The sequence below is a fragment of the Balaenoptera borealis genome, assembly GCF_965194805.1.
Source record: "Balaenoptera borealis genome assembly, chromosome: 20".
NCBI classification, from domain to species: Eukaryota; Metazoa; Chordata; class Mammalia; order Artiodactyla; family Balaenopteridae; genus Balaenoptera; species Balaenoptera borealis.
In genome coordinates, this window is record NC_138879.1 from 920,264 (window position 1) to 947,101 (window position 26,838).

The window sequence follows — 26,838 nt, forward strand, 5'->3', positions numbered from 1 at the left end:
CAAAAATAAATATTTGAGATTTCTACTGCCTAAGTAGGAGGAATAACCACTCCACACACCTCAGCATCAACTTCGGGGGGTGGGGGTATGCGTGTGAATAAAAGCACTTTCACTTAATGTACCGAGTGAAAGAGCAGCAATTCAGAAAGCCATTAATCAGAAATCATTTCGTAACAGTTTGCACCAAATGGGAATCCCCTATACTAAGTTTTCTTCATGCGTCTCTACTTCTGAGAGGAAAAGAAAGTTCCAACTGCCCATCTCAATCACACTTTCCTGCATTTTAGGGATTACGGACAATTTCATCTTTGAAGTTGAAATAACCCTTTAGTCTGACCTCAGTGCAAAACCTCCAGTTTCGAAATTACACTCACTCTTACTTGGACCTGCCTCTTTGGAACTTACAGATAACCAGACGCTCATCTATAGTCCACATGGCTTCTAAATCTGGGGGGAGGGGAACCAAGTGAGAAGCAGGGTCCTGACACGCTGACCTGTTCTGAAGATGGAAAATCCTGGCATCAACTTCGGAAATCGATAGGCCACCCCGGAGTCTAGGGGTGGCCAACCCAGTACACGGAAAGGATGGGTACTTTGTCAAAGGCGGCCCGCCTCACCACGCAGCCCCGCTCGGGTCCCCGCCCCCACCCCTCTCCTGGCACTCGCTGTCCACACTGCTCGGCGCTCAGAACCCTGAGGCTTGTGATGAGTAACTCGGCATCCTTTTCTGAAAAGCTGCCAACTCAATCCCCTTTCTGTTAAAGGCCACCCTCCCTTAGGATGGGCCCAGTTTTCTGGAATTCCTCAGCTCCTACAGCCAAAGGGGGGAAACCATTCTTTTTTCTTCAAACATCAACTTTCGTTCTCAGAGAAGGAATATCAAGCACTGTCCTACTTTGGTAAGCCGAAATATCGACCCTGAAACGGGCCTTCAAGATGGAATATCATTAGGAAACGGGTAGAGAAAGCTGATTTTTTCACCCTCAACGATGGAAAAATACAGAGCTTCAGTCAGCCTCACAGGTTCCGTACAGTATTTGATGTGTACTCAGCAGGGAAATGGCTCAAGTCAAACCTGGCTCAGCAGCACTGTGCAAGCACATGAACGTGAATGAATTCCCTGCGGACGGCCTAAACGTGCCAGGCGGACCAGCCAGGACAGAGAGCCACAACAGTAGGTCCCGGTCATACGTGGGAATTCATACTGATGCTGTCTCCAGCGTGTATTCAGAGAGCGTGGGTGACAGTACATTTTCACTTATGACGTTTCACCACGAAGGAAGGAATAGAAAAAGCAGGGACAACAGAAGAAGCAGGTTAGCCAGATGTAGCAGACTATTTGGCCCATCAAGTAAGCAGGTCACTTTTTGAGAGGCTGTTTTTCTATCGCTGTTAAGTAGAGAAGGGCATGGGTCTTGCTAAGTGAGGGGGAAAAAAAAAAAAGTTGGCTCATTCCCTTTCCCAGTAGAGAAAGTAGGAGATAAGGCTGTTTTGGGGTTCCACGGCCCCCGATGGAGCGCATCTGAGAAGCCCGGCACTCTCGGACAGCTGCTGGTGGAAGCAGCCTGAGCAGGACAGAGACCCCAACTGGACAGACCTTCCGGGCTTGAATCTCAACTTCCTCAATGACCAGGGCCAGACAATGACCAGGGACAGACTTGTATTCTTTAAGTAGGCAAGGGCCAAGCTCTCCAGCAGCCTCACGGAGATGAAATGAGCACAGAACAGATCAAGCCAACCCACAGAATAAGCCAAACAAAAGTAAAGCAAATTCGAGTCCTGTCATTTCGGATCTACAAATGGACACGCTTGTCTTCATCTCTAAGAACCTGAAGAAGGTTCCACGGCTTCAAGATCTACCCTGTCCTCCTCCCTCCTCCCCAACATTTAAGGTCCTTGGTTCCAACCATGTCAGGCAGCAAATTCTCACCACAGGTTCATCCTGTGTTACTTGCCCTGGTAACACATTTTCAGGATTGTACCCCTGTACCACGTGTGCTGTAAGGACGGTAGAGTCCATCAGGTAAAAGTGGGAATGACCCAGCAGATCTCTTCAGAAAAGCTTCCTGCTTCCATATTTATGCTATATCTTGGGGGAAGGGAAGAAGTGGGAAATCACCTTACATATTTCTTTTAGAAACACCCTTATAAAATATGCTTTCTAGATAGTACAGATTACAAACCCGGTTTTAAGGACTAAAACTCGCTTATTCTTTAGTCTTCCAATTCTGACTTAACACTAAGTAAAATGATGGTGAATATTTTAGGTTTAAAAGCTAAACGAGTCCATGTATATGTGACTCGTTTGGAGCATCTGCCCCTCTTAAGCTGAAGTAAACTCAGCTACGGGTATTTTATCTTCTGACCAAAGCAACACGCTACATACTAAGAGCTGGAGCACTACCCCCTCCATCAGGTGACAAGTACGGGTACTAGAAGCAGCCTCAGCCTCCAGCTGTCATCCCTACAGGGTGGGCTGCCAAGGGCACACGAGGACGAGTCATTCTTCTAAGAATGAGCCTATCAAACCAAACCAACAGGAAAAGTTGAGTTAGAGAACATCAAGAGAAAACTTAAATATATTCTTAAATGGTCAGATGTTAAGACTGAGACAAGTACCAAAATAGGAAACACTGGGTAACCATTGTGTGATTAAGAGCAGTGCCCTGAGCTAACATTATCTAAGTTACAACCAACAATAAGATAACGGGTTTAGCACAGGCCTGCTCGGAAGTCAGGAACTACAGATGACACATAACTACACAACTGTAACAAGCAGCGCCCCACAAACAGGCTTATACTTGACATGCTTTCTGTGAATTAAACATCTGTAAATGCAATAAGGGAACTCATTCAAGGGATCGAGTTTAATTCTTCAAAGCAAAGAATACTGCATAGAGCACACGTTCACTGCTAGAGTTTGGTTTGTAAACCCTGAATTTCAAATATAAGGAAATTCACAGGACAGATACAAGGGGCTAAAACATGTTGGAAGAAGTGCTCAACCTTACACAGGAGATGGAATTCGAAAGAGGCCCTTTTTCACCTACCAGAGCAAAAATGAAAATTTATATTATCCAATACAGGTAAGAGTGAAGAGAAAGGGGTACTCTCATATTGATACTGAAAAAACAAATTGGAACCTTTTTGGAGAGCAACTTAAGCTGTGCTCATTGCAGTTTAAAAGGTATCCACACACTTCTATGTATCTATTGCAGAAATACCTAGAGTCCAAGGATATTGACAGCTATATTTGTACTACAATAGTAGAGAACTTAGAAACATTTAAAATGTCTCAGACAGGTGAATCAATTTGCTATTTCCACATACAAATAAGGAAGAACTGATGTTTTAATATGGAAGGATACCTACCACCTACTGCTAAAAAAAAAAAAGGTGCAGAATGACTGAAAATTTTGATCTCTTTTTTAAAAAGTATGTGTAAATAAGTGAATGAATGGATGTCTTAAATAGAAGTTATTCCTGAGGGTGGGAAAGGAAACAAGATTTCACTTTTATATATAGTGTTGGGGCAATTTATGAGTAGCACTTTTATAATTAAGGTAAAAGGGAGTGATCGACGTGAGATTAACCTGTTCATCCACTGAAAGTTCAATAGATGCTGAGAAAACCATTCAGGTGCTGCTGTAGCCCAGTACGGCCACTCTCCGATTTCACCAACAAAACCTGCAGGTCTCAAAGGGACAAACCTTATCCTAGGTTCTGTGTATTTAAAAAACTCATTTTCTACATAACTACCTCCTTTCTCTTGTGCGTTATCTAGAACATTTAGTAAATATTTTTCTTATGAGTTTCCCTAGGTCTCCACCCAAACACATTACCAAGAATGACAGGAGATAGGTATCACATTAGCCCAGAATCACAAGGTTACGTCTTTAAATTTCCTAAAATCATGTTCAAAGACTTCAAACGTTGCCTATGAAGTTCAGGTCCACAACTCTGAGAAGTGGAAAGAGTCACATCTTCCTTTCATCTCTTAAAGAGACTGGAAACACGCCTTTCATTCTTTTTCAAAGGACTCAACTTGATTTCTCAATGTGACTCTCCAAATAAATTTATTCAATCGGGGTGTTAAGCACAATGTGAAGGAAAGTAGAATACAGATAGATTATACATAAAATACCTGCATCTAACAGTGTTTAGGAAAAGGCATATAACAAGTTCACAAGCATGCAGGTTTTAAATGGTAACCAACTTAACGAGCACAATTTTAAAGTTACAGGAAGTACACCCCGTGTGTCTCTAACGCACTTAATATTAAACAGTGTTAGGATAATATTTTCCAGGCTAGAATGTACTTTCCACTTGCCCTAATAAACCGAAGCCCAGATAGCAAATTGTAACCAGAACTAAGTAAACATAATATAGACAGTGAGGAGAGCCAGAAGGTGGGCTAATGAACCTGGGATGCCTTCACAAGCAATAAGGCATTCTAAAAAAATGTTTCAACAGAAGAATATGAAAAGTTAGATATCTGGAGTGTGTAAAATGCAACTACAGATCAGAGGAGGAAAGGGATTTCTTTGTGGATGCAATGGAGAGTATCAGATGAAATAACGTGCCTCATGCTGCAGCCGCCTTAAAACGTGCCAACTTTGTTCCAGATGACAATCAGCCATCAAAAACCAGAAACAACTTACTGGTGTGCACTGTACGGCCCAAAATTAGGAGTCCAACCCAATGCCTAGGTAAAAGATGAACAAAAACAGGAAGAAAGAAAAGCCACACACAGAGTGATTTCATTTTTTTCTGAACACCCACACAAAGACAGCAATTTCTGACAAGAATGTTCTTGGCAAAAAAAATAAGTTACAGGAAGGTTTCTCCCTTGAAGGAAAAGGCAGCTCTATATGCAGATTACTAGGCAATACCAAACAATTTTTTTAAGGCCCAAATTTACAGTTCTCATATTTTGAGAACATCTAAACAATGTTTTTTTGGGGGGGGGATCAAAGAAAAGATGACTGGAAACACCGTTCCTGTCTGGAATGCTTATTTCATGCTGTACTCGAAAATAAAATCCAACATGGCAGCTTACCTTGGCACTGGAAGCCTTGTTTCCCAAACCCCCTGAAAAACAAACAAGAAGATTTCTTAACATATTTTGTGTTGGATACCATATCTTAAGCCAGTTATGTAACAAAGCTTTCTAGAGTTAAAGGTTTGTACATGAAACCCAATGATGTGACAGGAAAACATGCCTAAATAGCTCAGAGCACAGGGTCAATGCAACTTTGAAAAAATCTGGCCTCCAAAGGCTCACTAAACTGTTTCAACGTATTCAAGGGTTTTTTTTGTTTTCGTTTTTTTTTTTTTTTTTTTTTTTTTTTTTTTTACACTTTGTTACCAATACTTAAATTTCAAGACAAGAACATGACTATAAAGTTGTTGGCTACAACATTCAGGTAACAAGAAGGGCCTGACCTTATGGTTTAAAAAAAAAAAAAAAAAAAAAAAAAAAAAAAAAAAGGCTGAATTTGGTCCCTAGAGACCAACTGAAAATTGTTTCTCCCTGAAGATAACTAAAAATCAGCTTCATCATTTGTTCTGAATTTAAGCATTATTTGTGTAGAGATTACCAAGCAGCACCACTCTTAACATTAAACTTTGGCTTAAAGGAGCCACATTTTACAAAGTATCAGCCCTATGTTTTGCATGTGAGATTATGATCTAATTTTACTGAGAACCAATAGCGTCCAAAGCACATTCTGGAGCTATTTTATTCTTGTAAATTACTTTAGAGAATTTACTTTCTAAGCAGAAAACCCTGACGTGGACGTTAAATTACAAACACCATTCCAACTAGGATGAACTACATTAAAATTCTCAGAAGGTTATGAGTCATAATCTCTTGCTTTACATAGCATTTTAAGTTTACAAAGCACTTCACATATCTTTATAATTAACTTAGTCATCCCCACCCAGAAAATACTTAAACGCACTTAGTTTTAAAATATCAGTGCTTTATTATTTAAATGACTTGTAAATCAAGGACCCAAAGAAGAAAACTGAAAAATTAAAACCACTGCTCGACAATGCTGGGGAATATTTTCCTGGAACTTCCAAGGGGCTGCTTTACAGCTAAGCAGAGAACTGTTTCAGGGATTACTCCAGGAGAAAGAGGACGGGGAGATCTTTATTTTCCACTCACGTTACACCTGGTGACCTGACATGCCACATCAGTTCACCAGGGGCTAGCAATTGATAGTGGAAAGTCTTCAGCTAGCCTGGATATATATGTTGCAAGTCCCTTTTCTACCTTACCTACTTCCTGCAAAAGTAATCAGTAGTCTAGCTGTTCCCTTTTAATGGAATTTCACAGCTGATACATGAGGCTGAAGACCTCCCCTTAACTAAAACAGCAATCTCCTCTCTGCCCTGATGCTCCAAGAACTTAAATAGTCTTATCTACAGTTACCTATGTGCTCCTTGGGGCACAACTGCTTCATACACTGACTACACATTGGAAACCATTCATGGAGGTAGCTGTGCTTTTCATCAGTGTACTTTTGAGCTGATTTCTAAAAGAAAATTAAGCACTGTATTAGCACCACATTGGTGGGGCTCTCCCTTGGAAACGACTTTCCCAGGTGTGATGGATTCAGATAAAGCCACGCATAAAGGAAAAGTTAAACACCTATTAATTAGCACCACGTTTGTGGGACTTGCCCTTAGAGATGATTTTCCCAGGTGTGATGGATTCAGATAAAGCCAAGCATTAAGGAAAAATTAAACACCTATTAATTAGCACCACGTTTGTGGGACTTGCCCTTAGAGATGATTTTCCCAGGTGTGATGGATTCAGATAAAGCCACGCATAAAGGAAAAGTTAAACACCTATTAATTAGCACCATGTTTGTGGGACTTGCCCTTAGAGATGATTTTCCCAGGTGTGATGGATTCAGATAAAGCCACGCATAAAGGAAAAGTTAAACACCTATTAATTAGCACCACGTTTGTGGGACTTGCCCTTAGAGATGATTTTCCCAGGTGTGATGGATTCAGATAAAGCCATGCACAAAGGAAAAGTTAAACACCTATTAACACGATGTTTGTGGGACTTGCCCTTAGAGATGATTTCCCCCAGATGTGATGCATCCAGGTAGCGTTCTCCAGAGGGCCCCAGCAAGATCCATATGCCAGCTGGCCGGTGGCAGGGCGCACTCTGTATTGTCACCCTGGTGCCATTCCCCAGTCTGAGGGTGGGGGGGGGGGTAGGAGTTAAGGAACCCTAGACATATCTGACTTGGGGAGGGCGTCCTACATCCTGGAAGAAGTAGAAGAGGCAAGGTGGCTAGCAACCTAATCGAAAAGAAACTACTGCTCCTCCAACTGGAGCATTTAGACTGCCTTTAGTTTCAGCTTTCTTAAAAAAAAAAAAAAAAAATTGAGGGGGGGGGGCACTGACCTCTGTGAAAAAGTCAGTTAATAAAAGCTAGTTCTCATCAGAAGAAAGCACATACGCGATTTCCTTTAAGTTTCACAGGATTCAGAGACCCCCCTCTGAAGCCCACCACTTACCCAGTTCCCGTAAACCCCCGGGGACTCCCGAGTTACTGTCTCCGTTCATTGAAAGTTACCAGAACTCTGGCACCTTCAGGCCTACCAGCACTTTTCTTAAATAAGGGCTCTATCCTCACACGCTGGATTTTACCAGCGTGACCCCGTGTTGACGGGGTTTATTTTAAAGGACTCCCTCTACCCTTCTGCCCTTTACCGGCTCCCTTTCGCTCCTCCTCCCCCGCACGCTCTCAACAGTTGGTCGCCTGTCCGCTCTCCCCGGGCTCACGCAGGGAAGCCGGAGCCACTCCATGCCCAACAGGTACGGGCTGCAGCGGGCAAGACCCAAGGCTGCAGCGGAGCCGGAGCCCGAGCCCGAGGGGAAAGGCCGCGTCCACACCCGCGAGGCGCCCGGCCCGGCTCGCCTCGCCCCCCGCCCGGGCCGCGCCGCGCAGCCGCCGCCTGCCGCCTCCCAGGCTCTTACCCCGGGGACCCGCCCTCCGACTCTCCACGGCGCTCGGCCCTGACCCGCGGAGGCTCCCGGGCTGTTCCGCGGGCGCCGGGGAGGGGTGGGGGGCCTCCGTGTCGCCCCTGCCGCGGCGGGGGGCGGCCGGCCGGGCGGCGACTCCCGGGAGTCCTGCCCGCGTGCGTTCTGCCCGGCGCGCGTGGCGTCCCGGGCGAGTTGGGACTCCCAGCGGCTGCCCAAGTTCCCCGGGAGAGGCGGCCAAGCCTGGGGAGGACCGGCCCCGCGCCCTCCCGCGCGCACCTACCAGATGAAGTCGGTGCAGTGGCTGCAGAAGGTGGGCTGCTTGAAGAAGCGGGCGATGAAGCGGTGGTCCTTCACCTCGTGCACGTTCTTCTGTCTCAGCGCCCCTTTGCGGGCGAAGCGGTTGGCCACGTCCTGAGGCGCCGCCGAGTCGTTGGCCGGGAAGACGTCAGCCATGGTCCCCCCACCGCCTGCTGCCTCCGCCGGGAGCGGGGGGCGCGGGCGGCGGCCGAGGCGCGGCAGGAGTCGGGCCGGAGCTGAGCCGCGGGCGCGCTGCTTGCCCCTCGCGCACTGACAGCGGCGCCGGCGCTCGCGCTTCCGACTCGGGCGGCGGAGGCGGCCCGCCCACCGCGCATGCTCCGAGCGCGGCCCGGGCGGGCGGGGGCGGAGGCGCGCCGGGCGGGGGCGCGCCGGCGCTGGAGGAGTCGGCGCCCCCGCGTTTTCCGCGCCGCCGGGGAAGCAGAGGGGCCGCCCGGGCCTGTGAACTGGAGGACGCCGCGGAGGCGGGCCTGTTTTCCGCCGCCGCCGCCTCCGCCTCCTCCTTCGCCCAGCCTTCCTCCCCTGGGCCGCCCGCTCCGCTCCTCTCCGTCCACCGCTCACTCCGTCCAGCTTGTCGTCCTCCTCCTCCTCAGCGCAGCCCCGCGTCCCGGGACGTGGCTTCTTGCAGCCTCCGCTCGCCGCGCTCGGACGCCCACTTACCTCTCCGGCTTCCAAGACTCACCGTGTTACTGGGACAAGAGCCCGGCTTTTATAAGCTTGCATCAATTTGAGGTTTCACCTGGCTCCAATATGCAAGCCCCGCCCCTCCCGGGCCACCACGCTGTTTATTATACACCGCAGGAGAAAAGGAGCTACTTTCAATCAGGGAACACGGGCCCTTTCACATGTCTCCAATTGAATTGTGCTTCACCTGCGTCTTGTGTAGACGTCTTATTTGGATGTTAGGACGGTTAAAGGACTCGTCCTGGTTGTTTATCCCGTTACTCATTGGCTACCACAGTTAAATAGTGGGTGATCAGGCTTTCTTTATTTTACAAGTCCAGAACCTTAATTTAGAAATCGTTTTGCATCCTAGGCTAACAACTGCAGTACCGGCAGGTGCAGAGCGCAGCCAGTACGTTTGTAAATTACCAAGTAAAACTGCTTGTGAAAGGGTGGCTGGCATGGGTCTTCGGGGACGCACGTGGGGTTGTACCAACTAATCACTTGCTGAATATTCATTAGTTCTGCCTGGAGGATGCTAAAATACATGAGGGAAACAATGTTTCATTACTGTTTTATTTCGTCGTCAGATTCACTAAATTCACAAAACAACTTCATCTACTGAAGACAGCGAGAAAGGGAACATGTTTAATCCTTCGAGGGGTTTAAAAAAGCAAGAAAGCTTTCCTAAAATCTATACTATCTTAGAGCATATCACATAGACCAAATAGGGCTACCATTTTTTAAGATTGCCCAGTTGAACGCGTGATGATAGGACTGTCTTTTATGTTTTGACACGTGTTAGTTATTGACCCGCCCTTAATGGGGCATGCACTTTGCTGGCTCACTTGCAATCTCTCCCCCCAATGTACTTGGAGCTTAAAGAGATTGCACCTGCTTGCTATTCTGGTCAGAAATTTTGCCAGTCGTGGTGGCCCCCTCCAGTCCAAGGGGGCAAAAAAAAGGAATGAAAAGCAGGGAATGTCGGGAATATTGAGCAAATTCTCCACAAAACACCATAAGCGTCTCACACCATGGTTGTTGATGGCTTAATACTTGTAAATCACGTGGAACACGGTAGAAAGAGACACAGATTCTTGCCTCACAGCTGTCTCTGCATCTAAGACCAAGGTCCTCACACCTTTTATGAAGACAAGCTTCCTTCTGTTTCCCTGAAACCTTGATATAAGGACAGAAGAAAAATATGGGAGAGCTGGAGGGAGGAGTTGCAGATGGGGTGATCTCTGAGCACACTGACAGGCAAGATGAGCTAAGAACCAAGTGGACCTTGGCAGCAGCCTGGCCATCACCTGTGTGCGAGTGGAGCCACTGATCTCAGCAGTGGGGAGACCAGAGAGAGACAATATCTCTTTTCTTTCTGGTTGTGGCTTTGCTCTCTTGCCTCAGTGCTTACTGTCGTTCCTTATGGGCAGGGCGAGAACTCACTGGAAGTTTGTTGACTGATGGCTGGGCTGAGCTTGAGTGCTCTATTGCCTACAGATGAGCTCACTTGTGGCGCAGGGTGTGGGGATACACCTGGGGCGGGGAATCCTCGGGCAGTGGAACACCACCCCCGGCAAGGACAGATGAGAGTGTGGGCCACAAGTGGCCCTGAAACCGAGCCAGACCCTGGGCACTCCTGGGCACAAAAGCCTTTCTGTGTCCCCCACTTCTCAATTACAGGAAATAGGCTTCGTTCAGCCTCCAGGACCTTCCCTGAGTTCCAACGGGCAGGTTCAAACAGTTGCTAATCAGGGAAGGGAGGGGATGCAGAGACAAGGGAGGGGCAGTCAAGAAACAATAGTGCAGCCTTGGCGCAGGTTGTCGGTCCCCCCTCAAAGGATACACACGTAATATCTTTGAGCTGTTTTGCAGATACTGAAACCCCCTCCAGGTGGGAGAAGTTAACTGCATGCTGCCCACAAGCACGTAGACCCCAGACCCGGTGGACCCAGAAGGCTGATGATGCCGACTGCTGATTACCTCCCCACCAACCAATCAGAAGAACGTCCACGAGCTGACCAGGGCTCTTTGAACTATTACTAGAAAACTCCTCGCTATCCCCTCCAGGTCGGGATACACAGTTTTGAGGGCATGAGCCCACTGTGTCCCCCTTTGCCTGGCAAAATAAAACTATCCTTTTCTACTTCACCCAAAACCCTGTCTCCGAGATTTAATTTGGCATCCAAGTACAGAGGCCAGATTCAGCTTCAGCCCCGGCAGCCCACCTGAGAAGGATCTCCATGGTGGCACTAAAATGGAGGGGATTCCAGAAAGGGGTACCCCTGGGGAGGTGGAGTGGTCAGTCAGACATGGACGTTAGCAATGATTTTAGAGTCTGCTGTTTCCTGGGGGAAGTGCAGGAGAGCAGATGTGGTAGACTGAACACACAGTTTGTGAGAGCCCTCCTCTGTGACCCCTGACTTTGAGGAGGAAGCCCAGCACTCTTTGCAGAGGTGCTGCCTGGACCAGACTTTTGGAAAACCTCAAAGCAAAATATCATCGATCCCTAATTAGATATACTGTATTATAAGAAGCCTATAATTCCCTGGAAAGGGAAAGCAGGATGTAAAACGATATTCAGAGATGCCATTTTTTAAAATGTATGTACACCCACATCTATATGATATAAATATGCTTGTGCATGTATACACAGGTGTATACAAAGGTATACATGGCAAAATGTTCATTTAAGTGACCCTCTCTGGATGGTGGGAATATAAATGCTTTTCTGTGCAGGAAGAGAAGCCTTTGGCCTAGGGCTCACATTTTGAAAGGGCATTGGAAACCATAATTTTCAATGTTGTCGCCAAAAGGAGGTATTTGTTATTTTTAACACAAAAGGTTTTATTGCCAGAAATTCACTGTTGTTGTGTGGAGTAGAGATGGTACTAATTTGCATGTGAAATGCTCGGGAAGTGTTTTCAGCTGCTGACCCTCACCTCCTCCTTAGCCCCAATCCACAACTAGAAGTTAAATTCCTGAGTGGACTGCCCAAGGAAGCTTCTAGGGGTCCAAGGTTTCTGCTTCCTCCACAAAGTGTTTTTCCTCCACTTTCTCCCAGGTTTTCTCCAGTAGCCATGGCACAAACCAGATGGAGGACCCAGAAAGCCTGGGTTCGAGTCCGAGCTTCAGCACTAACTGATTTGTGTAATTTGGATAAATTAACTTCTCAAGTCTCTCTCTCTCCATCTAAAAACGGAGATATTGATAACTATCCTAGGATTTTCTTAAGCATTTAACCCTATGATACATGTATATAAATGTATATAAATATAAATAAAACCAGATGGTGGGTAGTAAATCCTAAAGTCTCCTACAAATGCAAGGTAGGATGGTGGGTCTCAGCTTTACCAAGCATGCGTTTCGGAGAAAGTGAATGGTGAGACCCCCCTCTTCGGGGCCCGTTATTCCTCCAGAAGTGACAGATGCCGTTCCCTCCACTCCCAGTGGCTGTGACTTAGGAAGCAAGAGATGACCCGCGGAAGGAGTACCAAAAATGTAAGCTGGCGTTCATGTTTTAAACCTACTGCATTTCCCGCCACCCTCACCCTTAAAGTGCTTTCTATGAAAGGCCTGGATTCTTTGAAAAAACTAGTTGCAAGAGGACCCAAGCAACTCTCATAGTCTTCCATTCACCTAGAATTTAATGGGAATGGGAGCAGTTACTTAGTTGCTTCCCTGAACCTGCCTGGGGGATGTATCAGCCCATGGAAGTGACAAAACTACAAATCCCATGTACCTGTCCCCCAGTTCCAACAGTTATCAATTCATGACGAATCCTGTTTCATCTGTCCCCTACCTTATCTCTCGATCTCTAGATAATATCCATAAAACCTTAAAACAAGGCAAAACATGCCAAAATATCAACTCCAGGAGGAGACTTTGGGGGTGGGGTGGTTATGTTCATTATTTGTTGGCTTCACAGATATTCACATATCAAAACTCACCCAACTGTAGACTTTAAATATGCATACAGGGACTTCCCTGGCGGTCCAGTGGTTAGGACTCCACGCTTCCACTGCAGGGGGCGCAGGTTCGTTTCCTGGTCGGGGAACTAGGATCCCGCAAGCCATGTGGCGCTCGGTCAAAAAATAAAATAAATAAATATGCGTACAGCTAACTTAAATCAATCCTGTACTCAACAAAACTGTGAACATGTTTAAAGCTAAATAGCTAAGTCCACTAGTCCAAATAAACAGGTGAACTCGAAGATGAGGGGAGGAGCCCGTGGGCCCTCCCGCAGGGCGCGCAGCCGCCTTTGCCCGGAGGCTAGACAAGCATGCTGTGTCCAGTAGGTGTGAGAGTCAAGTTTAGTTCCAGCCCCACAGCACTCAGGGGCTCCATGTGTGCGGTGGGTGCTTCCGAGCAGACTGTTCAAGCCCTCTTTTTTTCTTCTCCTCCCCCACACCCGCCACATTCACTCGGAACCCTCCACGTTCTCAGTAGTCTCTCAGAAGCCACCCACCCCCAAAGGTATCCCCTCCTCTGCCCCCAGCTAGAGGGACTTTTACTCCTCCTCTCCTTTACTATTTTTTTTGTACTCTTTATTATATATCACTTTCAACAAAACCTCCCTCTACCTTTCCCTTCAGGGTAAGGCCTTCCGTCCTCCTTCTATGATTTTGCATCAGAGAAAGTCTAGGAACCAACGGTTTTAAAAAAGGTAGTTTGGGGGCTTCCCTGGTGGCGCAGTGGTTGAGAGTCTGCCTGCCAGTGCAGGGGACACGGGTTCGAGCCCTGGTCTGGGAAGATCCCACATGCCGCGGAGCAACTGGGCCCGTGAGCCACAACTACTGAGCCTGCGCGTCTGGAGCCTGTGCTCCGCAACAAGAGAGGCCGCGACAGTGAGAGGCCCGCGCACCGCGATGAAGAGTGGCCCCCGCTTGCCGCAACTAGAGGAAGCCCTCGCACAGAAACGAAGACCCAACACAGCCATAAATAAATAAATTTTAAAAAAAAATTAACTGCTTCCACTTGTGTCCTCTTTAAAAAAAAAAAAAAGGTAGTTTGGGGTGGAAGTGAGCATCAGGGTGGTTGAGCAGAGGGAGAGTGCGGGCAATCACTGGGTTCAACGCCTTTGTTTAACAGTGAATGCTGGGCCCTGGAATGTTCATATCTTGTGTTTACTATATATATATATATCTGCCTTTGTGTAATTTACCTTCTCTTTGGTGATTTGAGTGGGAGAGGGAAGTCTGTGGACACTTCCACCCAGGAAAATTTAACTCATCCACACTCTCACTTCTATTTTGATGACAGCTCTTATTTAACGCACAGGCATGACTACCTTCAAAACTTTGATCTTGTTTTAGTTTGGATGTTTCCTGCTGTACTCAGTCATGGAGTAAAAATAGCACATCTCCCACCAATCGACATAGGGCAAAGATTCCAGGAAAACCTGGAGAAGCTGCTCAGAAGGTTTGTCCCACGAGGTTTATCTAGGTAAATCAGTAAGTGACGTGGCACACCAACTTCCCCTTGGGAGGGGCTGTTTCACAAGAGTCAGTGCAGCGATGACAGCCTGCTTCTTTTGAATGCACACTTAATTTTTCTGGCAAACTGTACAATCTGCAATTGTTTCTGTAGTTGGCGTGGCCTTAGAACTAGAATGGTGATACCTCCCAAAGCCTTGGAATCCTTTCAAATGTCATTCAAATTTCCATACAAGATATAACTCTACCAAGAAAGAAGACTAGAAAAAGCATTCAGAAACACTATTTAATAAATATGCGTTGAGCACTTATGCTCAGGCACTGTTATAGGATATTGGGGATAAACAGTGAACAGAACGACAGTTTCAGTGGAGAGGTGGGAGTGTGTCAAAGCTTGCTTGGAGGCCCTTTAAAGAGGGGAGGGGACTTCCCTGGCGATCCAGTGGTTGAGACTCTGTGCTTAATTGGTTAAGACACTGCAGGGGGCGCGGGTTCGATCCCTGGTGGGGGAACTAAGATCCCGCCAAAAAAAAAAAGTGGGGGGCGGGGGAAGAAACTGAAGTCAGAGATTAAGGGGTACTGTTGCAAGCAAAAGTTTTTAAAAAGTGGAGGGTGGTCACTGAAATCTAAATACATTTTTTTATAGGAAGATAACCTCATGTTTTTATGATCATGGGAATGACCCTGGAGAGGGAATAGTAAACAGGTATGTCAAATAATTATGTTGACTAAATACGGTTGATAGGTATTGGGGAAAAAAACCTTTTTCTCTACTCTCTTAGGTTGAGTGACAGGGGCATGTGAATTAAACTGACAAAAGAAATTAAGAGGAGAAAAGGCCAATTTTTTTCCCATGTACACAGAAGCAAAGAGAAAAATGTTACTCAAAGAGGTGGTTAGAACTTGAGGCTCATATTCCGTCTTAATAGGAGAAGAGAAGGGGACCAAAGGGCACTTATGTAAAGTCAAAGATAAATGGGCCCTTAGGAAAATAGATGGGAAATATGGTATTTTTGTGACAAGGTCTGTTTAGGTGATCTCTTACCCCATTGATTCCATCTCCAGTGATAAAAGTTGTGAAACTCCCAGGGAGGGGATTTATGATAGTTGAGTCCTTTTGCAAGGATCTGCTTTTAGATAGATAAGGAAGTTCAGAGAAAAAGCCTCTTCCTGCATCTGTGACTCTCAAATGACTTCAGCTCAAAATAATTTTAATGCCACAGTGGTGTGGTCCATATTTTGGAGTCTGTGGCAGCGCGTCTATTAAAAACAGCCGAACTCCACAGGCATTCAGGAGAAAAGTCATTCTTGGTGTCATAGTTCCAGATTTCTTCTCTTTTGGAATGTCTGGGGATGACCTTGGCTAACTGAAATGGTCACCTCAAATTGTAGGTCAGTTTCAATGTCTTCTCTTCAGTGGGTAAATGTCCTTCACTTCAGAGAGATCTAGAATTAGCTCTATCAATGGTAAATTAAACCTGCAGTATTTGTATTTTTGAGTTAAGTTTAGAAACTGTGTATACTCGTTTTCAAGAAAATTTGGCATATTAGAGGATTTAACAGATTCTAATTTAAAATGTGTAATTGAGTAAGGGATGTGGGCTGTGATTTTAAGTTGAAATCTCACAGACTCTGTAAGCAGCATGAAAACACCTAAGAGAATTTTAAGATTCACCAGGTTTTTTCCTTTCCAGTTTTACTGAGATGTAATCGACACACAGCACTGTATGAGTGTAAGGCGCGCAGCACGACGGTCTGACTTACACGCATCGTGAAACGACGACCACAGGAAGTTTAGGCAACATCCAGCATCTCATTTAGCACCATTTTTATAATTTGAATTCCCTAGATTTATAAGACTTACTTAAGTTTTAAGTCTTAATAAGGGGACCTTTGTTTGCCAGAGAATTGGCAAATTCTGTTTATTATTGTTTATTATCCTTTTCCTCAAAGCGTCTCTAAAGTGATTTGTAGGGACTTCCCTGGTGGCGCAGTGGATAAAACTCCATGCTCCCCATGCAGGGGGCCTGGGTTCGATCCCCGGTCAGGGAACTAGAGCCCACATGCCTACCCCAACTAAGGAGTTTGCATGCCCCAACTAAGGAGCCCTCATGCTGCAACTAAGAAGCCCACATGCTGCAGCTTAGGAGCCCTAGAGCCGCAACTAAGGAGCCCACGAGCCACACTTAAGGAGCCCACCTGCTGCAACTAAGACCCGGTGCAACCAAATAAATAAATAAATATTTTTTTAAAAGAAGTGATTAGTAATAAAAGAGTACCATTTGTAAACTTAAAAGTTTAAGGAAGAACTATATTTTTAAATCTAACTTCAGTTAATTAAATATGAATGTTAAAAATATATCCTTCTGAATGTTTTTCTGGACAAAAGAATGATAAAAGTGACCCTCAGTGTCATAAAAACTCACATTAACAGCTTTCTGTGTTAATTTTATCTTTTCTGTATAATTTTATCTTATACCCACATTTATATATAGGGATTTTTTTCCGTCCTTTTAACAAAGGTCTCGGAACCAGCAGGAAGCCCAAGTTTCATAGTTGGGGTACTGTGTGCACATACATTTCTAAGAATGCTTGAGTTGCTTTCTTAAAAGTATCAAACACATGTTCAGAGTGAATTGGACTAAAGTTGTCAAATCTTGATTTATTACCTTTGAAATTGGGTGCTTCTCTTACGGTCTGGGTGTCAGTGATTGAAAAATGGTTTGAGCTAAATATATATATATATTTAATATCAATATATATTATTTAAATATATTAACTATATCAATATATTATTAATATAAACAATATAATATATTTAATATAAATATATTATTTAAATATCTATTAAATATATTGTAAATATAAATATATTAATATAAATATATATATTTAGCTCAAACCATTCATATATACATAGAGAGAGAGAGAGAAATGAAGGTTCAATATTGATAAAACTGGCTTACCAATTGCTCCATAGCCTTAGAAAAAAAATTTTTAGTGGAATTTCGAAGACGTGAATGCAGAAAGCACACCGTTTGACGAGAGCTGGTCTGTCCCAGAGGCAGCTCCCGAGGAGGTCTGCTGAGGTAAAGTCAGATGATGGTATCTCCTGGCTCATTTGGACCAATGAAATATAAATTTGAAATTTATAAACATTGTCTCTAATAAATACCTCTCATTGACAGTAAGATAATTTAGCTCTCTATAGCTGACCTAAAATGATTTAATAACTTATAAAGTTTAACAAGAGAGAAACAACAATAAAAAAGCATTTAACATTTACCAAGGGCCTGACTATGTCCCAGGAATTATTTTAAGCTCTTTACAGGCAAGTGTCAACTCCTTCAATCCCCACATCCTTTGAGGGGTATTATCCCCATTCAACCTATGAGGGACAAAGAGGTGCTGAGCCGAGAGGAGGTGAAGTTATGTATCTACTATTGCTCAGGTAGCAACCAGCAGAGTTGAGATGTGAACCCTGGTTGACCGACCAGCAGCCCATACCCTACACCCACCCGCTAAATGGCCTGCGGTCCATGGCCAGTGCCATCATCATTTTTCATGTCAACTCTTATGGCTACACAAGAGGAATTCTCCCAGGTCGGTCCTCTCAACTGTAGAGTGGGATTTTTTTTTTCCCCCCAGTTTAGGAGATCTTCTGGGTGAGGAACGAACGCTGCTGCTGACACTGTAAATATTGAAAGAGTCAGAGAGAAGCCAGTCTTCCATCTAGTGGTGCAGGAATGGCTTTTGGTGACTAAACATGAAGCTTCCTCATGCAGCTCAGAGAAGGAATAAACAAGCAAAACAAATGTTTCAAGGCAGCTGAGTCACCATCTATTTGCTACATTTTTTTCCTTTGGTAGAGTGTGTAATTTAGCTCAGAGCACTTGTTCTACAGGAAGATGGTGTAAATGGACACAAACTCCCATGCTTGATACTTTGTAATTCCACAGCAATATCAGTTTTAACCAAGGATCATCATTTCTTCTGTGCAAGTTAAGAACGGAGACATGCATAAGCTTTTGTGACTGGGAACTATCCTGTGTTCTGTCATTTTCTGTGCTGTCTAACATGGACCCAGGAGGGTGCTTCTCTTATTGGCAATAATTTAACTTATGAACAGAACATGGTAAAGAAAGGTGATCTTACGGACTCTGACAAAGTTAGCAACAAATGGCAAGTTTGTTTTATGGTTTTTAATTGCTTTTCCTCTGCCATTTCTTAAACACAGACTAGCAAATTCACTAGAACGGATAAGTCTTAAACTCAACCGTTAGAATCTCAAGTACTATTCATGAGACTGTAGAAAGACTTGAGCCAGATACACCTAGCTTTCTACCATAGATGTAACGTGTTGCAAATGAAATCTGCTGTTACTCCTTCTAAGGAGTTAGATGTCTGACCATTAAGACAAAAATTCCTCTGCAACAGTTTCTGTCGGGCTTTGTCTGGATAAAGATAACCAGGCAGGCCTTGGGCAGACCACTGGGATGGCTGAGTGTGTCTCCATCTTCCTCGTTTCCACATCAGTAGCGGCCGACTCCCCCCTTAGCTATCAAGCACTTCCCTTGTCCTGATCCCTAACTTTTCCTTTTTGCTTCCATACACCCTGGGGATTCACCTCTTCATATTTAGTCTCACCAACCGCGAGCTTCGTAAAATCCTTTCTTGTAAACTTCCTGCTTTGTAGCATAGCACCTAGCACATTGCAGCTTTGTTCATTCCGCAGCCAATAAATACCCCTGGAGGTGCCACCATGCACAGCACTGGGGATACAGCGGTTACAAAATAAAGTCCCTTCTCTTACGAGGCTTCCATTCGAGTGGGCTGGGCTGAACTCAACCATCAGAACCCAAAACAGAATCTGTTACCAGCCTTCCATACTTTGACCCAAACCTTTCATATCTTGTTAACTTCCTCACTTGATCTTATTTGCATTAAAAAAAATTTTTTTGGTCCATCTTTGGATTGTCTTTCTGGCTTTTTAGAGAAACCTGCCTGAGCAGGAAAGGGGGAGAAGATTCGGGAGGACAGGAGGCCTGCTTGCCCCTGGCATCATTTCAGTTTTGATGAGGGCCATGGAAGTAAGTCCCACTTTTGGGGCCTGTAAAATGGGAGATTGTCGGGGGGGTGGTGTCAGTCAGCCTCTCTCCTCTTCCCCCCACTTCCTTGTTCCTGCCTCTTCCGGGAGGCTGGTTCTCAGGGAGCGCTGGTTTCTGAGGGAGGCTGTCCAGCCTCTCCCTTTCCGTGCTCAAGGTCGCAGACTCTAGAACCTGCTCTACCCGTCCCCCATTCTTCTGCCTCCCTGCCCCCATGTCCCTGAGACCCCAAATGTGCCCCAATAGCCCCCAGGGAAGGCACCTTTGTGCCCCATCGTCTCAAGCATCGTGGCTGGAGTCCGCGGCTCAGGGTCCTGATTCTATTTGGACATCTGGCCAGGTCTTTGGAATCAGAGATGGAAGCCAAGGTTCCCGTCTTCAAGGAGCTCAGGGTTGACTTGTTTTTGTCCAATGACTCATGATCTTTCGAAGATGCTCTAACTTCACTTCTGACTGATTCCCCATAAATGGTCTTCCACACTTGAGTTTTAAGTTCTTAGGATTCCCAATTCAACCAATTAATCATCTTTAAACAAATGCTAAGGTGAACTTGAAGAGCCGTTACCTGAAGAAATTCTTTATGGAATTAAGAAAAGGATTTAGTAAAAACCATTCACAACATTTTTAATGTTTCTAATTTATCCTTTTATGAAATTGAATTTTCAGATATAGGGTCTCTTTAAAAAGTATAACTCGGGAATTCCCGGATGGTGAAGTGGTTAGGATGCGGCCTTCATCGCCAGTCCCCGGGTTTGATCCCTGGTTGGATCCCACAAGCTGCACGGTGTGGCCAAAAAAAATAAAATCAAATAAAAATAAAAAGTATAACTATATCCATTTCTACCTACTCCAGTATCTAGAAAACACTGGATTATTGGGCTAAACTATCAAACACCAACCACTTTTTTTTAAAGAGCCCCTTGGTGACAGAAAATAGCTTAACAATCACCAGTTTGCCTCGTGTCACTTCATATGAGAAATAAGTAAATATATGTACAGTTGACCCTTGAACAATACAGGCTTGAGCTGCACTGGTCCACTTACACATAGATTTTTTTTTCTTTTTTTAATGATATTATTTATTTATTTATTTATTTTTGGCTGCATTGGGTCTTCCCTGCTGCACGTGGGCTTTCTCTAGTTGCGGCGAGCGGGGACTACTCTTTGTTGCGGTGCGTGGGCTTCTCGTTGCTGTGGCTTCTGTTGTTGCAGAGCACGAGCTCTAGGCGCGCGGACTTCAGTAGTTGTGGCATGTGGGCTCAGTAGTTGTGGCTCACGGGCTCTAGAGCACAGGCTCAGTAGTTGTGGCTCACGGGCTTAGTTGCTCCATGGCATGTGGGATCTTCCCGGACACGGGCTCAAACACGTGTCCCCTGCATTGGCAGGCGGATTCTTAACCACTGCGCCACCAAGGAAGCCCTTACACATAGATTTTTTAAAATCTTTTTATTGAAGAATAGTTGATTTACAGTGCTGTATTAGTTTCAGGTGTACAGCAAAGTGATTCATATATATATATGTATTATACATATACGTGTGTGTGTATATATATATATTCTTTCTCAGATTCTTTTCCAATAAATATAGTACATATATATACATACTTTACAGATCTTTAAATGAACTAAGTGTGGGGAAAATTTGTGTTCGATTAGGGATCCCAGGATGCGTAATCAAAAGAACTAGGGTTTGAGTCCTGACTCTATCCAAAGCGTTCCAGCTTCCCGCCCATGGTGAGTCATCGACCTGTTCCTTTGCTCTTGCGGCAGAGATAGCGGTCTGCAGACTTTTGACTGTGTGGGAGGTGGGTTCCGCACGGCCCACATTGTCCGAGGGTCAACTGTATTTTCAGGAAGGTCGTGCAGGAGACGGAGAGAGCATCTCTTGTTATTCTCTCTTCTCGCTGCAGCCAGATTGCCTGGAGGGACATGCAAAGCGGATTCATAGTTATCAGGACAGATTCCACGTGGGCTCCAGCTGCAGCCTCCGAGGTGCTGGGGCGCTTACCCATCCACGCAGAAGCAGGCAGGGGCTCCGAATGAGCCAGTCTCTGAGCTGGAAAATCTCCACTGACACGTAGGGATGCTGGGGCCAGAGGTTCTCAAACAACACAAAGTAAAGTCAGTATGATTTCTCCTGGGGCACCCAGCTAATTACAACCAAAATTGTTTCCCCTCAAATTTACAGGACCAATGCCTCACCTTTCCCCTTCACGCTTGCTGGGTACCTGTGACATCCAGAACCAAACAGAGCAACTCAGAAGTTAGGACCCACCCCCGAAACCCTGCCATCGGCATTTCCACTTGGTGCTCTTGATGACAAAGGTGCTTGGGCATTTACAATAGGTACATCAGCTTGAGGGAAACAGCGACGATATGTTTCTGGTGAATCTGGGCCAAGGGGGTGAGTTTTTCAAAAACAGTCTCTGCTCGTGCCCCCTCTTTTGTGGGGGGTGTTTTTTGCTTTTATTGAACTAGTTTCTGTTTTTTAAAAGAAGGCTCGGGGCTTCCCTGGTGGCGCAGTGGTTGAGAATCTGCCTGCCAATGCAGGGGACACGGGTTCGAGCCCTGGTCTGGGAAGATCCCACATGCCGCGGAGCAACTGGGCCCGTGAGCCACAACTACTGAGCCTGCGCGTCTGGAGCCTGTGCTCCGCAACAAGAGAGGCCGCGACAGTGAGAGGCCCGCGCATCGCGATGAAGAGTGGCCCCCACTTGACGCAACTAGAGAAAGCCCTCGCACAGAAACGAAGACCCAACACAGCCATAAATAAATAAATAAATAAATAAAAATTAAAAAAAAAAAAAAAAAAAAAAGAAGGCTCGGTTAGATACGTGGTCAAAGACAAATAGTAGAGAAGTGTTTTCTCCCCACTGCCCCCTCCTTTCCTGTTCCCCACGGGTAACCTCTGTATGTACTTGCCTTTTAAAGAAAAATATTCGTGTTGCACAGCCCAGTGTCTGGATCCAGGTTTTTAAAAAGTGAAGGACAAATGCTTCCAAGGAGCTGCCACCACTGCTATACCTCAGGCTCTTCTCTTTTTGAAAATATCAGCCATTGGTTCCACCAGACATTTGGAATGAAAAGATTAACCAGTATCGCAGCTCAGGATACCTTTTTCTAACTACATCAGATCATGTCTTTTCACATTCACTCAGCCTCGGAAGAGATCAATATGTGTTTGTTGATCAAAGAGGTTATTTTTGGTTCACTAAAGAGCCATTTAATGAGAAAATAATAAATAAGCATATAGCCATCACTCTTGCCTTCTTTTACCACATAAAATATGTTCTGGGGTAGATTTCCACAAATGAAAGAATCTCACTGCATGATCAGAAATGTAAGTGGCCCAGAGAGAGGGAGAGAGAGGAAGAGAGAGACAGAGAAGCTGAGGCTTGTTCTTGGAAAGGCCGCCAGTGGATTCATTCCAGAATTTATTACTGTTTCATTACTGCTAATAATCCAAGTAAGGGCCAAAACCCTCTTTTACTTCTTATGAAAAACCTTGGGGCAATAGCAGCGGAAAATGCTTTGTCTATTAGAAACTCCACCAACGTCAAGTTGCTATGAAAGTTGCTACTCTTTTATCGGTTGTCTGAGAGATTCTATAAACGGAGCATTTGGCTGCTGGTCCCCGTCACCCTGCCTGCAGGCTGAGCGCCCCTGGCTGGGGGGGGCAGGCTGAGCGCCCCTGGCTGGTGGGGGGGCCGGCTGAGCGCCCCTGGCTGGGGGGGGGCCGGCTGAGCGCCCCTGGCTGGTGGGGGGCCGGCTGAGCGCCCCTGGCTGGGGGGGGCTGGCTGAGCGCCCCTGGCTGGGGGGGGGGGCAGGCTGAGCGCCCCTGGCTGGTGGGGGGCCGGCTGAGCGCCCCTGGCTGGTGGGGGGCCGGCTGAGCGCCCCTGGCTGGGGGGGGCTGGCTGAGCGCCCCTGGCTGGTGGGGGGCAGGCTGAGCGCCCCTGGCTGGTGGGGGGCAGGCTGAGCGCCCCTGGCTGGTGGGGGGCAGTCTGAGCGCCCCTGGCTGGGGGGGGCTGGCTGAGAGCCCCTGGCTGGGGGGGGCTGGCTGAGCACCCCTGGCTGGTGGAGGGCCGGCTGAGCACCCCTGGCTGGTGGGGGGCAGGCTGAGTGCTCCTGGCTGGTGGGGGGCTGCCTGAGCCCCTGGAAAACCGAGACAGACAGCAAAGCACTGGGTTCCTCAAGCTCTTCCTTGCGAGGATTTCTACTAGCAGATCAGTGGTACTTGATAGAAAGACAGATCTGGACTTTATAAAAAGCAAACAGGAATTCCATGTCTCTTTTGTGACCTTGGACTCAAGTGAGTAATTGACATTTCTTTAGCCCCTTGACAGCACTTCACAAACCCTCCAGAAAATAATAGAGAGAAAAAGTGCTTTGGAATCCAACAAATCTAGTTGTAATTCCCAGCGGCAGTTCACTTAGCTGTGTGACCTTGACAGATTATTTAAACTCTGTGAGCCTCAATTTCCTCTTCTGTAAAATGAGTGTAATAATGTACATCCCTACAAAGGCTGCTGGGAGAACTGAGATGATGTAGTTGAGACCCCAAGTCCAGTACCTGGCACATAAGTAGCTGGTCAAGAAATATAAGTTCCCTACTTAAGACACATATATTGGGAATGGAAGAAAGAAAGGATCATAAAGGAAGAATAAAAAGAAGACAGGCAGGAGAAAGCAAGGACCATCAGGAGAAAGAGTAAGAACTTAACAGCTTTTTCTCATGGAGAAAATCCCCAGCGCTCAGCTGGTATGTATTTCTCGGGACCTGCTTATCCCTCCTGAGGTTCAGCCTTTGGCCATTCCGTTCCTCATTAGCACTTTCCCCAGGAAGAAGAAGAGAGAGAGACCGAAGCTCAGATCCGTCAATTTTACAGTTATTAAGTCTTGTCAAGGCTGAGCCGGGAGAAGAAAAGACACAGTCAAAATGAAGGCTGGGAGCTGTGTGTATATGTCCTCTCTCTCTCTTTCTCATTTCTCTTTACTCAGAGGGCTCTGTAGGGAAGTCTGGGTCCTACATCTCCACCTCCCCACTGTCCGCTCATTGTTTAACCCTTGTCACCTGTCTTCAATCACGCTCCACTCCCAATCCAGTGAGCTGCTGAGCTTGCCCCTTCAGAGCTCATTAGCCACCTCCTGGTTGTGAAATCATGCAGCATTTTCTTAGTCCATGAGTGGTACCGGCATGGCTATTCCTGCAACTAACTACACTCCTAAGTTTCTGAGGATGCCGTAGTCCACCCAACTCCATTTGCCTCTTCTTCCTTGCCATCCTATTCTGGAGGCGATGCGCCCAGCTGAGAGAGCACATCCCAGCGTCCTCAGCAGCTAAAAGCGTCCAGTGAGATGTAAGCAAGATTATGCACAGGGAAGGGCAGCCTGGAAGGTCATCAGCCAAGTCTTCTGGTAGCTTGAACCCTGACTGTAGCCTCCTTTTCCACCCAAACCTGGGGGACCTGAGATCATTAAGGAAACATTTTCCTAGGACTTACATGAATTCAGCCCTGATGAAATTCTCCCTCGTCCCTAGCCCAGGTGTGGAGCGAGTATCCTGAGTGGGTGGGTGAGGGTGTAGCTCCACTCTGGGGGCACCTGACGAGGGAAATGGAAAATCCATTTGGGAAAAGAGGGTTTCTGGGTGAAGGCTTGGGAATGACCCTTGGTGTCCTTCCTGGTGGTGGGTGACACATCCAGAGCTGCCAGGAGCAGGGGAGGGGGAGCCAGACGTAGAAGAACCCCACCCTCAGAAGCAGCAGAGGTCCGGCTGGAAGGGGGGACCTCTCAGCTAAGACAGGATGGACAAGCCCAGGCTCCTGCCCTTACCTGGAGAGTCTGAGGAAGGCTGGGAGGGTGGGGAGGCCAGCCAGCCTGAAAGCTCCGCCAGGGCCAGGATGCTGGCTCCATCAGCGGGGCTGGACCGGCTGGGAGGGGGCTTGGGGATGAGTGTACCGCGTGTACAAGAGCCAAGTAGGAAAGACTCAGTAAGATGTGCAAAGGTCACTGGGGACCTCTCATCCTCAGAGCAGGCCACCCGGGCTTCCATGAGTCACTGTGGCATTGTGCACAGCCCTTGCTGGCTGGGTTTTCTCAGTGACACAGCTTCCTGGTATGTTGTGGTCACTCCACTGGCTGACCTGGAAGTTTGCACCAGCTGTTTAATCATCCACAGGAAAGACTGTCTCAACACCTCTACCAGATAATCCGCAGCAGAGCAGGGGAGTAGGCAGGGGCCGGGTGAATGCCTGTGAACTGGGGCAAATTCTGTTTCTTTTTTGAGCCTCAGTTTCCTCAGCTCTAAAGTGGGAATAATAAAGCAGCTTTGTTGTAACGACTAACTGAGGTCAGGTGTGTAAAGTAGCAGATCTCAAACTTCATCCCTCTGAAGGGCGTTCATCTTGTTAAATTTTTATTAAATTAAAAAAATGTTTTAAATTATAAATAATCTTTAAATATTGTTAAAATACAGATGACAGGGCCCTACCTCCAGAGTTTCTCATTGAATCGGGCCAGGTGGGGCCTGAGAATTTGCGTTTTGAACAAATTCCCAGGTGATGCTTCTACTGCTGTTTGGGGGTCGCACTTCGAGGACCCCCCGCTGGAAAACTTGTGGGCTCTTCTGGAGATTTATACACGTGGTTTTCACGAGTGCCTTTTCTTCCTCCTGTTCGTGCAATGGGAGTCTGTAACACGAGGCTTAGACTGATGAATCGGGTTCTGGCGCACATGCTATTAATAATTGCTCCATCCTTATGAGATCATCCTGGTTTGCAAGAAAGTAGCTATATATAGTGTGGTCTTTCTAGGGGTAATAGTACCAAAGCTAATATTTGTGCAAAACTTTCACGAGTATACTTTTACTTGATCTTCACCAAAACCTCGTGGGTTTTTTTTTGTTTTTTGTTTTTAAATATTAAGTTAAATTAATCTCTTAAATTCAACATCATTGATGGTTCCAACATGTACTTTTTTTTTTTTTAAGTATTGTTTATTTATTTATTTATGGCTGTGTTGGGTCTTCGTTTCTGTGCGAGGGCTTTCTCTAGTTGTGGCAAGCGGGGTCCAATCTTCATCGCGGTGCACGGGCTTTCACCGTCACGGCCTCTCTTGTTGCGGAGCACAGGCTCCAGACGCGCAGGCTCAATAATTGTGGCTCACGGGCCCAGTCCCTCCGCGGCACGTGGGATCTTCCCAGACCAGGGCTCGAACCCGTGTCCCCTGCATTGGCAGGCGGATTCTCAACCACTGTGCCACCTGGGAAGCCCCCAAAACCTCGTTTTGCAGATGAAGACATTGAGGTTGAG

The 26,838-nt window shown here is 46.2% G+C and overlaps 1 protein-coding gene across 4 annotated transcripts in view; it reads right to left on the bottom strand.

Annotated features, from left to right (window-relative positions):
- Positions 1 to 13,195, bottom strand: part of PRKCA (protein kinase C alpha) — a 365,760-nt gene extending 352,565 nt beyond the window's left edge. Inside the window, exons 1-2 of one of the 4 annotated variants that reach the window (XM_082371752.1) lie at positions 8,292 to 13,195; positions 5,060 to 5,091 (exon numbers count right to left, since the gene is read on the bottom strand). In XM_082371752.1, coding sequence (XP_082227878.1) covers positions 5,060 to 5,091; positions 8,292 to 8,464 — 205 coding nt within the window. In that variant the 5' untranslated portion in view covers positions 8,465 to 13,195. The remainder of the gene's footprint in view (positions 1 to 5,059; positions 5,092 to 8,291) is intronic. The other 3 variants (XM_082371750.1, XM_082371751.1, XM_082371753.1) reach the window with 3 other exon arrangements.
- Between the last annotated feature and the right edge of the window lie 13,643 nt (positions 13,196 to 26,838).